Consider the following 15,080-nt stretch of genomic DNA (forward strand, 5'->3'; position numbering starts at 1 on the left):
AGACAAAGCCGAAACCTCGGCCCATCATTTCAATTTACCATGATTTGTAATTCAGAATTAATTGTCCATTAATAGGATGAGGCGTCTTCCAATGTCTCGTCATCATTTAATTCACCATTTAGAGTCGTATATTGAGTTTTGCAGACATTCAAACATGCAGAGGAAGCCAAATATATAGACAATTTAAAATTTATGAATAAAAATTACACTATCACCAAACAGATTATGGTGTGTGTGTGTGTGTGTGTGTGTGTTTGTGACGCCCAAAAAGAAAAGTCACAGAGAAATTTCCACTTAAACTTGCCTGAGCTCTGCATACTTCAAGGAAGGTGAACACACATAAACACACACACACACATATCTATCTATCTATCCAGTGAACATTGTGTATATTGTATATATAACACCATCATTAGATTGACATTGTATGTATGTATGTATGTATATATATGTGTATATATATATATATATATATATATATATATATATATATATATATATATATATATATATATATATATATATATATATATATATATATATATATATATATCATCATCATCATCATTAGAATGAACAGTATAGATATCATCATCAGAAAAATGAGTCCAAAATTTTTTATCAGCTCCTTTATTCGAAAGATAATGAAGTCTAATCTAAGTTACGGACAAAGTGTTTTGAACATAATTAAATCTAATCTAAGTTACTGAAAAGCACTTTTCGACCTAATGAAGTCTAATCTAAGCTACGGACATGCGTTTTGAACCTAATGAAGTTCAGTCTAAATTACTGACAAGGATTTTGAACCCAACGTAATCTTATCTAATTTACAGACAAGTGTTTTGGCCCTCGTGAAATCTAATGTAATCTATCGAGCTACGGACAACGGTGTTGCACCTAATGAAGTATACTATTAGGCACGGGAAATTACTTTTCCAGATTCTGCCGCTTATTTTATAAAAACAGGAAATATTAACATATATAATCTGCAATCTGTTTTTAAAAACCTCATAATTGTCAAAATTCTGGATATTCGGAAGTGATATGACAGTAAAAATAAAAACAACAACAACAGCAGCAGCAACAACAACAACAACAATAATAATAATAATAATAATAATAATAATAATAATAATAATAATAATAATACAAATCTAGTGTGGACGCAAATGGTATTGAAATCGTTTAATGACACTGACATTCAATTGATGACACGATATATATGTGTATATATATATATATATATATATATATATATATATATATATATATATATATATATATATATATATATATATATATATATATATATATATATATATATATATATATATATATATATATATATATATAATCAGTTTCAATTGTAATATGCCGCCTATGTGAAGATTTCCATTTTACATATATACATATATACATAATTTGGGTCATTCATCACCCCTTAAATTTGGAAATGAAAACTCTTTGAGCAATAGTCAATACTTTTTCAATATGTCAGACTCAATAGTGAATTTGTTTTCTTAATTGTGTTTTACATCAATCGAACAAGCGTTGTAAGTTTTTGAATTTTGAATTTTCTCACGAAGACGATATGATATAATCCAAACATATAATAAGGGTATCATTTATAGAAGGTAATTGATCACAGTATTTCCTCCTCGATGGATTGACCTCTGGATAGGGCATGACAAAAACTTAGAATTAAAACACTTTTTACAGCATTTATTTCATTGTACGTGAGGAACTCCGTGATGTTCCCCGTCGTTGATCCCTTCTGCAAATTATCATCGAATGTTATATCTAGTTTTAGCAAGTTTCATCTTTGGGGCCGTTATATTCGTTTTCTCTGTTTATCCGTAGACCTGTATTTCACGATTGCTGAATCTTCCAGTTGTAAACGATTCTACATTTTAGTTACTTAACGTTGTCGAGCAATTTCATTTGAAGGGCCTGCGGTGTATAGAAGCTCGTGCTATTTTGCTTCTTACAATGGCAGCAAAGTCTAAAAGTAAGATAAAACAAAATTAAAAGACATTAACTTGTAAACAGCAATGAAATTTATACCAAAATTAGTCAAGAACTTTTCTTTATATAGAAGTGTAAATCTTTTCTAGGGAGATTAGTTCTATCAGATGCACGTTACACTTACATTGAGCAGTATTCAGTTATAGTAAACATCTTGCAGTGTTTAAGTAAAAGAGATGTGCAAAAGGTAATGCTCATTTGCATGATTATTTTGATATTTTTAACATATCGAAAATTAACTGTAATTTAAATAAAATTTCAAGTTCTTGAAATCTTATTATTAAATAGCACTGGCTATTTTCCTGTCTCAATGGACACTTTTGAAATGATGTGTTTTAAGCGAATGTACTCTAATTTGGAGATCGGTTCTTTTAGTTCTTCAGAAGGCTAATTTTAAGTTTGAAACTATACATTTAAACTTTCAATTCGTCGGTAATATAAATCATTTACATTCCTTTTGGCGTAAAAACGAGTTTATGAGAATATATTCTTTCCGAGTTATGGTAATGAGATGAAATACATTGTTTTTAGTGCTGACACTAAGATAATTTCAAATTAGTTTTCCGTGTTTCTTAAGTCATCAAAATGAGGAAAGAGTAATGAGTTTGCAATCATTAATTAACCTGACAAACAGCTGAATAAGCATAATATTGAATTATTTGAGAGATTTTGCTGAATTTTCAATGTTGTTTATATCGGAATATCCCCTTTGCTTTCATTAATCGTATTTATAAATCTTTCGTACCCCATTTAGTTTAAATGATTAAGAAAATTATATCAACAAAACATTAAATAACCTAAAAATATGTCATATCTACATTTTTCTAAACATGATGAATCCATAATATCGGGGGCTTTTGAGGTGGTGGTGGGGGCGTAATGAAGGAGTTCATAGAATGTTTTGTTGCCATTATGCACTCACTAGTGTCACAAATATTTGTTCGTCACTGCATACTATTTGAATATGAAGACAACTTGGAAAAATTGTGTGTATATATATAACGTACGTTCGGACATAGTATTGTAAGAAATCTTTAGCTTACGTACGACTGTAAAGTTTTATGGAATGTTTTGCAGCATTGTGTTAAAAAAGGCAAGTTTTGAGAAACTATACTTCTGTGGTCCACCTTTCTGATGACAGTAGATTAACCTCATGTAATGTCTATTAACATCTGTTATTTTTGTTTTCTACCATGCAATAATTGTTTACCTGATGGAATTTTACTTCAATTACATCTATATTTGTTGCATGATGATTGTTGTTGTTGTTATTGTTATTATTATTATTATTATTATTATTGTTATGCAGAGTAACTTCCCCAAATGAGTCCAGCGCAATCTATAGTTTTCAATTTCAATGATATTATGCATCAATCATTGTATTGTGTCATCAGAGAACTTTTATAATCGCTTGTAAATCTTTTCTAGCATCGAACAAGTTTTTTCACTATTTATTTCTCTCTATTGCAGGTAATCGCTTCGAGATTTTATGCGTGAATGAAATATCCAAACCCGAACGCCAACTTAAAGATTTTATTTTCACTAGTTTGCATGTTATTTAAATATTTCAGACTTTTCCAATGAAAACAAAGAAAGGAGAAAGACAAAAAGTTGGATGAGGAGGAAATGACAGTAAGAAGATTGTTAACGAAATAATGTTTACAAACCTTTATAGTTGTGTCAGTTTTATGTAATATTAATAATTAGTAGTAGTAATAGTATTTGGGTTATTATTATAGTGGCGATATATATGAATATGAAACTGATCCATGTTTCCATAAAGCCGAGTATATCAATTTGTTTTTCAAATTAGTTAATAAAATCAGACCTCTTCTCTCTAGAAAGTTTCCCTCTTAATCCAGATACATTCGAAACAAGAAGAAAAACCTAAAATAGAGGCAGAATAGTTCTGATCATACACATCTCGTATGCTTCGTATACTATAATGTAATATAATATAATATAATATAATATAATATAATATAATATAATATGATATATAGATTTACCGATTTAGTGACTTTTGTGACAATTATTCGATTCTGTTATAAAGATTAAGTTCGTCCGCCCCCCACCGCCCTTCCCCAAGGCACACTGAGAAGTTTCTTGTGAAAAGGTATTACATGGCGTTTGATATAAATTTTATTTAGTTGAAATTATATCAGAGAAACAGGTTTTCTTTTGTCTTTGCTTACGTCTTACACACAAGTCAATGCTCCTCATAGTCCGATGATGGCTATATATCACACTGATACAATACACTGTTTGAAGGAATACTGTAACATGAACGGCAGAGAAAGGGCCACTTAAGACCTACCTACATATATGACTAACCTAAACTCTACAATGTTCAGCAGCTAAGAAAATCAAGCTACAAAGAAATGACACCTGGACAATAATTAAATGTATATTCTCTCATGAAGCGATAACTTTCTCAGACACTCAATTGACGATGAAAGGTTTCGCTGATTTTGTATAATTCTGGAATCAAAGAGACTTTTACCTTTGAATTTGTTCTACCTGACCCAATGACAACATTACCTCTAAAAATGTCATCGGAATTTTATATAAAGGAGAATTATGCCAAACATTAGCCATTTTAGTATCCAATATATACTTTCAAATTTTAGTATAAATCTAGTATATAACTTAAAGAGACTGCAGAAACCAATTTACCAATTTACACTCATAATTAAAGACTGAATCATTGTAAGAATTTCCAAATGAAAAGAAAATTAGAAAGCATCGAACAAGTTTTTTCAATATCTATTTCTCTCTATTGCAGGCCATTCTTGCTTTTTTTTTTTCTTCTAACGATTGAACGTGATTTGTTGTTGGGCGATACGTTATTGCAATACTTTATCTGTTTCATTCAGAGTTTTGAAATTAACTTTAAGTATATATTGAACGATGTAAGCTTTTAAGCAGGAACGAAATCAGTTCATTCACGTGCTTGAAATTGCAAAATTTGTTATGTAAAATGTGAATGAAAGAATACAGAAAGTAAGAGAGGTACCAAGACATTGGTTCTCAATTTCGCCCGGTCCATGCAACCCGATGGTCCAATTTATTTTAAGAATGAATCAGCTTAAGAAATCCATATTACGAATTGTCTTTATAAAAAAAAAATCATACAGACATCTCTTTGGGCCAAAACAACATGTAAGTCTGAAAGCTACTTACGTAAGTCCATTTGATGTTATTTGACGTTATTTATTATGTTGTGAAATAAGTTGCTAGACTTTACTTCTCACTGAGAAATGGTCGACATTGAACTTATTGATTGGTTTCAAAAAGCAATCATTTCATAAACAAATTAAACGTTGAAAAGTATTTTTATTTTCGATTGTTTTGGTCATGAAACTTAACCTGATCTGGTCCGCGATGTGTGCATCATATTTATTATAGAGAAGGAAAAATAGTAAAGATGATAATAATGAAACTTTTGACATTAAAAATACATAATTATACTTATTTTACAATGGTCTTTTAGGCTTATTGAAAACTGTAGTGTTGAAAATTGATTTAAGCATATTTCTTTCTTTATATATATATATATTAATTCTGCCTGTTATTATCAAGCATTCTTATAAAGGAATCTAGGGATAGCACTTTCCATTCTGTCTTGTGTATATTTTATAATTCTCTAAAATTAAATATATATATATATATATATATATATATATATATATATATATATATATATATATATATATATATATATATATATATATACATTGATTTCTTTCATAGGAATCCGGAATGACTGTGTGGATTCATGCGAGTGTGTTTGCTACACACGAGTGCATATAACACGGATTGAGTAACATCATTTTTGGGTAAAAGGTGCTTACTCGTGAGGGAATATGGACTCCTGTGTGCAGGCAAGGCGATGGTTGTCCTTTACCCGTGGACCTTGGTTCGAATATCCGTCGAGTACGAATTAAAAATTATCTTACCTGTTTGCTAGTATTATTTGTATTAGAATATTAATTATGCCACCTATTATCAAGCATTCTTCTATAGGAATCTAGGGATCGCACTTTCCGTTCTGTCTGGTCTATATTTATAATTCTCTCTCTCTCTCTCTCTCTCTCTCTCTCTCTCTCTCTCTATATATATATATATATATATATATATATATATATATATATATATATATATGTATACAATAAGTCTAAAGCATAAGGAATACAACTTAAAGCAATTGCATACACATTTATTTCCTGTTGAAAACTGGAAGCTCTTTAGTGAAACATGTTTTTTTTTTTAGATAAATGCAAAAATGAGGAAATAAGTGAAATAGATCACAGATCACGTATGTATTTCAATGTAATTAAATGCATGAAATAGATCACAGATCACGTATGTATTTCAATGTAATTAAATGCATGAAATAGATTACACGTGTATTATGATGTATTTTTAATTTCCCACTCGACAAATAAACAACATATAGGCAAATAGTTGCATGTAAAGCCTAGTTTCATCCCAGGTCTGGGTCTCCCATGAATCTCAGTCATCAACAACAGGTAATGAACATGAATCTTTTTTGTAATCAACTAAATTGTCTTATGTAGAAATTTTCTGGCGATATATATTCGTATGCATATACTGTAAATTTATGCTTTTCATAATAATGGCATGCCACAAGAGTTTTGCCCCGGGAAGTTGGATTCATTAAATCACCTTTCCCGGAAATCTGAATACAATTGAAGCGGGAAGCATATGAAAAAGAAACAAAAATAAAACTATGTTTCTTTTTTATTCAGAACTGAGCCTTTATTCGTAAATTATTTGAATGGGTGATTCAAACAAATTTCAATGAATATTATATAGTGCATGTGTTTTAATTTGAGATATTTGCTTTTAAAATCAAAAGCAATCTTCGTACTAGACACGGCTGCTCTTCAAAATCCGCTACAAATGTCAACCAATAATAGAATCTTAAAATAGAGTCTAGATTAAGAGTTCCAAATTCCAAAAACAGTTACAATATTCAAAGATTATGATTTAAGAGACAATGTATTATCATGAGTACAAGTATAATTACTCTAATTACCCTACAAATTAATACAAATATAATTACTCTAATTACTCACAAATGAATACAAATATAATTAGTGTAATTATCCCACACGAGTACAAGTATAATTAGTCTAGTTATCCTACGCATGAGTACAAGTATAACTAATTTAATTACCCTAAACATGAGTACAAGCATAATTCTAATTATCCGACACATGAGTACAAGCATAATTCTAATTATCCTACACATGACTACAAGTAAAATTAATTCAATTATCCTACACATGAGTACAATTATAATTAATCTAATTATCCTATACACGAGTACAAGTATAATTCTAATTATCCTACACATGACTACAAGTAAAATTAATTCAATTATCCTACACATGAGTACAAGTATTATTAATCTAATTATCTGACACATGAATACAAGTATAATTCTAATTATCCTATACATGAGTACAAGTATAATTCTAATTATCCTACACATGAGTACAAGTATAATTAATCTAATTATCCTACATATGAATAGAGTATAATTAATCTAATTATCCGACACATGAGTACAAGTATAATTATAATTATCCTATACATGAGTACAAGTATACTTCTAATTATCCTACACATGAGTACAGTGTAATTAATCTAATTATCCTACATATGAGTACAGTATACTTAATCTAATTATCCGACACATGAGTACAAGTATAATTCTAATTATCCTACACATGACTAAAAATATAATTAGTCTAGTTACCCTAAACATGAGTACAATTATAATTAATAAATTACCCCACACGAGTACAAGTATACTTACTCTAATTACCCTATACGTGATTACAAGTATAATAAGTCTAATTATCCTTTACATAAGCACAATTTTAAACGAATACAATTATATTTACTCTAATTACCCTACATATGAGTAGAAGTATAATTACTCTAATTACCCTACACATGAGTCCAAGTATACTTACTCTAATTACACTACAGAAAAGTTCATCCAGAAATATTAAAAACCGGACAGTTGAAACCGTTTATGTATTAAATGATATTGATAAGTATTTAATCCTAAACTCTGCTCATTATCGTAAGACTTTCTTCAACGTTTATTAATAAAAGTTGATATTTTTGTCAAGAAGTAATTCCGTTACTTACAAGGTTTTAATATTCTACTTAGGTTTAATCATCAGAAAAGGGCGTCTTCCAATTTGTAAGTCAAATAGTAGTATTTAATTAAAAGAAATCTTTCCTAATGTGTTCAGTAATTGTTTTAAGAAAAGGTAGTTTGTTTATTTACTTCTATCCGCCTCTTTCCTTTCCTTTGTCCCGAAACTCCTTTCAGTTAGGTGAATAACATGCTAACCAATAAAGAATTCTTATATCGGGAAAGTGAAATGGTAAGTAGGAAGAATCACTGCATGTTTTGTTATTTTAATTAAGTTATTATGATTAATTAATTAGTGCTACAATATATCTGAATTACATTGAAGACCGTCCATACGGATCTTCGCATCAAAAATAACGTTCTTGCGATGAAGAGAAAGAGCAACATGTTTACCAAGATAGGTGACAAGTGCAACGGAGAGCTTTTCGTGCATTAAATACATTTTGCAGTAAGTCACTATGACCATCCATGTTTGTAAGCTGTCCACTGAGTCAAGCATTTCTACTAAATTAAATTCTTCTTTCTCATTATTTCCAGAGCCTATTACAATGTTAATAGAAGCCATTGGTCAGACCTTTGAAGACATCGCATTAATTGAATTTCTAGTAAATGACTGTATGATATTCAGTAAGTCTCTCAGATAGTCAGTTAATAAATAAAACAAAGCGGGTAATTAAAAGATGAAAAGAGTGAAAGTGGTCATGTAGATGGAATTTAAGAATGCAAAAAGATATTAACCGGACGGCCTGGTTTTAAAAGATGGAAATGAACGACTGAAATACGAATAGGACAGAAACAAGCAGTATCCACACACACACACACAAAACATTTAATTAAATGCTTAGACAATAAATAGAAATCCATGCAAACGATTAGAGGAGAATAAATAAATAGATAAATAAATAAATAAATAAATAAGGGAATCTCATACTATCATCATATTATGTTGAGCTGGTCAATGTTGATCACACATACATATCAGCAAATTGCATTCTGATTGGAAATACTATTCACTGTGTTGTTTATTTTTCTTTAAACATTTATCCTGTTTTTTTTTTTAACTAGGTTGAACTTCTTAGTTGTTTCGTGCGTTTTACATTCTTACAAATTGTCATTGGTTACTATCTACTGTATATAACTAGATTCGCAAGAAAGACCAAGACGGGTAAATAGCGTTGAGTCCGTCACATTGCGACCTTGGTTATTTTCGAGCAGAAATTTTGGACCGGGTATAGTTACAGTATGTATCGATTAATGTTGGTGTTTGTTGGCGGGCCAAATTCTCTCATATCCAGGAAAGAAAGGTGTGCACCCCGATAACACACTGCCGGTCTGGGGCTGCCGGTACATGCTGATAAGTACCTCTACACCGCAATCACAGGTACCGCACTTAGTATCGTGTTCGAGATCTAATGATTCAATTTATGATACTGGCGCAAAAACAAAAATAAAATCTATTCAGCCATATCTTGTTTCAAGGAATGAATGTAAATGAAACGCTATCAGCGGCGGTATTATAATTTGTTTTTAGATCTATATTACAGACAAGGGAATTAAGCAAAAATAACAACTCAGATATCTGAAAATGTTGCTACACGTGCATAATACTCATTTAAAATTAAGTAAAATACATACTTTTCATATATTTTTAAGGTAGGTATATTTCTTACATGAAATGTAGGAGCATTTTGAGATAATATTCAAATGCAACAAAGTTAAAAAGTTAATTTTAATATAGCAATAACTAGTTACGATTTTAAAGATGTTATTATTCACTGAGTTTAATTTATATGTATGTATAGAGTAATGTATAGAGTCCTGGACCAACCAGGAATCCCTGACACTGGCTTGGAAAGATTGATGACTGCATGTTTCATGGTTGCTTCATGTATTTTAAACATTCAAAGATATAGAAAATAGTTTCAATACAATCGATTACCAGTCTTATAAACTAGAATGTCATTGTAATGTAGATATATTAGGACACTGTTCGGATTCTGCTTCTCGTGGCAGAAGCGTGAGCGTAAATTCCAGTGCTGTTATTGAGGTGACCCGCATGTTTCACTACAAATTCAATGTGCACAGAAATTATCCGAGTGCTTCGTCTACGACCGTGCGAGCACTTCTATTTCCGATAAGCGGCACATCACGTAGTTAGATAGTTTTCCTTACACTTAAAGAGAAGCAAGATACGTTTCGGGTATCTGAAACTATTTTGTTATGAGTCAATGGTAAGGGTCAAAGGTAAAGTAACGGTAGCCCCGTGTTCGCGCTTTCCCTCCAGAGCTTACAGACGACACTCAAACGGAAGCCATTTTGATTGGATACCTGTCATTTCGGACGTAATCTTACATTTGGGAAATCAATAGGTGTTGGAATAGCTCAGATTAAGTAAGTGTTGACGAATTTGAACTCGGCCTATGACATGCATATCGAGGTAGAGTATAGTTTAAAGTTTAACAGTATTTCATTATTGTGACAGACAAGCCATGAAGAGTCAACAATTCCTCAGTGATGATGCAGTTTCAAGCTGAACAATTGTTTTCAGTAATGTGACTGACTAGCCATGAAGAGCCATCTATTCCTCAATGACGATGACTATAGAAATAGTTATATATTGACAATAAATATATAACACGGTTTATTGTCGGTATTAATGGAAAATGGACGGATCTAGTGCCTATTACAACCAACATATGTATCCTCACGAGACGTACACGACTGTGTCCCCTGTAACGGCCGGCTACCCGGGCAGTCAGCCACCGGCATGCGTGTATGCACAGACCATCAATCATCACGGAGGTGGGTACGGGGGACACAACATGGCGGTGGTGGAGGGGGTACTTAGGGGTACGGATTCCCCAACTTCGATCCCTCAACATATGCAGCATCATCAGCAGCAAGGAATACCTGTGACCCTGGGGCATGGAGCCATGTCTAATACCACTCCGGCGCACATGCAGAACGCGCACCTTACTGCATCTTCCATGACACAAGTGTCCCAACCTCCCCCTGCTCACCAGCCTCAGAGTGTTCAGATTAACTCCCAAACAGGAGGGGTTGGCAGTACCACCCAGGGAAGTAATAACCAAAACAATCAGAACAATCATTTACAATTCCCCTGGATGAAAACGACAAAGTCGCACGCTGCACAATGGAAGGCACAGTGGCCAGGTAAGATAATTTCAATATGTTATATTATACTGTATGCATGTCTTCCGTGTGTGTGTGTGTGTGTGAGAGAGAGAGAGAGAGAGAGAGAGAGAGAGAGACAGAGACAGAGAGAGTTTAGTTTACGCAAAAGGTTCTTTTAAATATTACACTTTTTATTCTTTCGGGTTTATTAAAATACCTGTAATCAAAATTTGTTATTTCACCTTTTAATGACAGTCGTTCATCCGTGTTACAGTCATTTGAATAATGACAAAATATTAAACCAGACAATATTGCAAACATTCGTTTTGAACTGCTCATATTCCTAAAAGTTGTAGCAAGTCACTAGATTTCTTTGGTATTTGTTTTCATGAGTTCCTATACATCAAAATATATATCTAAATGTTCCGTTCCAGTACGTTTAAAAACAATATCAGTCCCTTCTTCGGTTTGTACAGTTTAAAACCGCGTGAAATAGGTTTGTCGGAATATACACTTTTGTTTGAAGATTACATATTATGTAAGCCCATAGGTATGGACAAGATTCATATTAAATTTTTTGATTTCACTTTTGCATAAAAGTCTTTATTTCTTCTTTGCGAAGTAAATCTTACATATTTGAACAATATCTTTTATTTCTGCATCGTTGTTTTCTTTCTTGTTAAATGTTGCAGTCATTATAACGGTTTTGATAGTTATGATGCTACCTTAATCTTAAATATTTTTCAATTTTGAATAAATATATAGACTTCTTATTGTATTTGCTTTTGCAAGATCGGTAACCTTTCTAAAAAGTGAAACCTTCCTAACTCAGTTTGAACAAATTCTCTTTATTTCTTATATTTTGATCTGACAATTGAGACTAACTCCATTTTCTTGTCAAGAATTATGATAGTTTGCTTTGCTCATGGCTAAAGTCTTAACGTTAATTTTTTATATATACAACAAATTATTTAACTATAGAGCTTTTCAATGGCAATATTGCTTCTTCGGTGACCAACATCTTTGGGTTTTTTTTCTTCTTGTGTGTGTCTCTCTTTCTCTCTCTCTAAGCGGTGTGCAGCTTAGCGGTCAAGTATACTCAGATATCAGTGTCGAGAGATTTACTGGTATCAAAAACCCCAGATTACTGACTCTCCAGGACTACGTTAAACCTGGATCTTTGACATGCGAAAGTATTGACATTCCACATCGCATCTAGAGAGGACCCTGAGTAGTACCATGGAATCGTCACGGTTCCTACTTTGTTTATAATAAAAAGTGAAAACCTATTTATTTATGTTGTGATACCTGCTGGCCTCGTTTGTTTTTACTTTTATCTGCAGGAAAAGTAACAAATGCACCCGAAATATACTAATAGAGCATATGTTTAAGCAATTATCTCCGCTGCAAATTCAAGTATAAAAAAGGAATACATAATTTAAATATGCATATGCCACCTAATATTTCAGACCTGCTTGTTATATATAAACATACCGTAGTTGAAACAACGTTTGTACTTACTTTTTCTGTAATCTTCGTAAATGTGTGATTTCCGAGAAAGTATATCCTGCACAACCGATGTACAGTTGGGGAAAAAAAGAACTAAAATGATGCCAGGAAAACCGCTTATATACTTTCAACAATAAAACATTTGTAAATGGTTATTACTGGTGAAGAAATTTGTCTAATGATAGTTTATCTCCTCCCCAATCCTATACCCTAGTTGATTAAAAGTGATCAGAAAGAGGTAGCCGAGAAAGCTTTATTGGGCAACACTTAGGGCTTATTGTGTTGGCCACGAGCTTGAAAAACCTACGGCATTAGATTTGATAAATTTGGTATTAGTTTTAGCACTACACATTAATTTGAAGCTATTATCATTAATCTAGAATGAAAAATAGTGGTTTCACTGCCCTATTTCATTTTCTTGCGGATATTGAAATTATACGCCGTCCCGAGTCCTGGCTAGCAACTTCAGTCGCTCATTGTCACTCTCAAGTGATAATCAAACAGTAATTAATTCAATATTTTCCTTTTGTTAGACCATGGATTTACATGGCAAACTTCAGAGCTAAAAGTCAGCTTGTATCTGGCTCCCTTGTCTTTGCCGCTTGGATACCGGAATGACTTTTTATTGTTTCATATGCTATGGCCATATAACGCGATGCTGCTATTTTTGTTGTGGCATTCTTGTAATTTTTTCGGAGCACTGCTACTTCCCATTTATGTAGTCTTACTTCCTATTGATGAAAACGAACATATCGAAAGAAATTGTTATAACTAAATCATGTGGTTTGATGAAATTTTCTGTGGCTCACCACATGGCATAACTCGATCATGTTGTTTTGTAATCATGTCTTTCAAGATTTACTCATCATGACGTTTGTTCAATGATAACATAAAACCATTGTTGACGTCAAGAGATACAAAACGAAGCAAAGTGTGAGGTGTTAAACCAGAAATTGGTGTGAGCTTTTCTTAGAGTAAATAAACTTTCTTGTAGTTTTGGGAAATTCTGCACATTCCAAATGAATAAAATAGATGCCTGAGCATTATTGTTTGGAATATTTTGCTTCAAGATACGTTACGGAACCTTATATCAGCATTATGTCGTTGTCATACACAAATCATTTAACAATTTTAAAAATAGGCATAATGTTGTAAATTAATTTTTATTACCTTTTTGAAACTCAATATCGACCCAGGCAGTTTGTGTTTTCAGCAAACTAACTTCTATCTATCTATCTATCTATCTATCTATCTATCTATCTATCTATCTATCTATCTATCTATCTATATAAATCATTTAACAATTTTAAAAATAGGCATAATGTTGTAAATTATTTTTTTATTACCTTTTTGAAACTCAATATCGACCCAGGCAGTTTGTGTTTTCAGTAAATTAACTTCTGTCTATCTATCTATCTGTCTATCTATCTATATGTCTAACTATCTATCTATCTATCTACCTGTGTGTTCACGTGTGTGTGTGTGTGTGTGTGTTTGTGCTCCAAAGCGTTATAACTATACGCCGACAATCTACGCAATTTACTTAGATTTGTGTAAAATCATTTTAAATCCTGTGATTTATATCTAATCATGTATATAATTGAGAAAGGAATGAATACTTGATTGGTTACGATATAGAGAAAATTAACCATAGCTTAAACATTAAATCATGAGCATTAAGTACTACTGTAATTGTGCAACTAATTTCAATTTGGTAATCAGACAAGATGACAATTTCTTTTAAATAAGAAATATTTATTTTAAATTACATAATTTATTTCTTAAAATTACTTGTTGTAACGACTTTTGAATAAAGATGGATAGAAAAAAATAGGAATACAATATATCTAGATATTTAGTCATAACTCTCATATTGCTTAGATCGGTTGGACAATGAGGAGGTTTTGAGAGGAGTAACCTGTCTAATACAATGAACCAAAATTAAACACATAACTCTTTTAAAAAATCCAGACTTTTAATTCATACTATGTACTGTTAGAAAAACTAACAGCATTGCATTTTATTGTCATTTGTCAGTTTTTCTGTAGGATTATTTAAAAAATGTCAATATCTAAATTTTTTTCAGATATATACTTGGGTCGTGCCATCATGGAACATTTGTTTCAACAACTTCATTTTCCTAGAAGAATTATATTTTTATTTTAAATTATACGTTTTCATTTTCGGTTCAGGATAGACTCTGCATATTTAA

At 31.6% G+C, this 15,080-nt stretch overlaps 1 protein-coding gene and 1 long non-coding RNA gene across 2 annotated transcripts in view; one reads left to right on the plus strand and one right to left on the minus strand.

Annotated features, from left to right (window-relative positions):
* Window positions 1-1,707: 1,707 nt before the first annotated feature.
* LOC149797750 (uncharacterized) lies at window positions 1,708-13,029 on the minus strand. The gene is made up of 2 exons (XR_016421874.1): window positions 12,881-13,029; window positions 1,708-2,002 (listed from the first exon to the last, which is right to left on the minus strand). It is a non-coding gene; the product is annotated as an uncharacterized LOC149797750 (long non-coding RNA).
* The window catches only part of LOC149797751 (uncharacterized), a 52,629-nt gene continuing 47,907 nt past the window's right edge, over window positions 10,359-15,080 (plus strand). The window contains exon 1 of the mRNA XM_089962697.1: window positions 10,359-11,398. Within this exon, the coding sequence (XP_089818823.1) occupies window positions 10,888-11,398 (511 nt within the window). The 5' untranslated portion in view covers window positions 10,359-10,887. The remainder of the gene's footprint in view (window positions 11,399-15,080) is intronic.

Source organism: Sinohyriopsis cumingii, chromosome 6, assembly GCF_028554795.1.
Source record: "Sinohyriopsis cumingii isolate HCF-2022 chromosome 6, ASM2855479v2, whole genome shotgun sequence".
NCBI lineage: Eukaryota > Metazoa > Mollusca > Bivalvia > Unionida > Unionidae > Sinohyriopsis > Sinohyriopsis cumingii.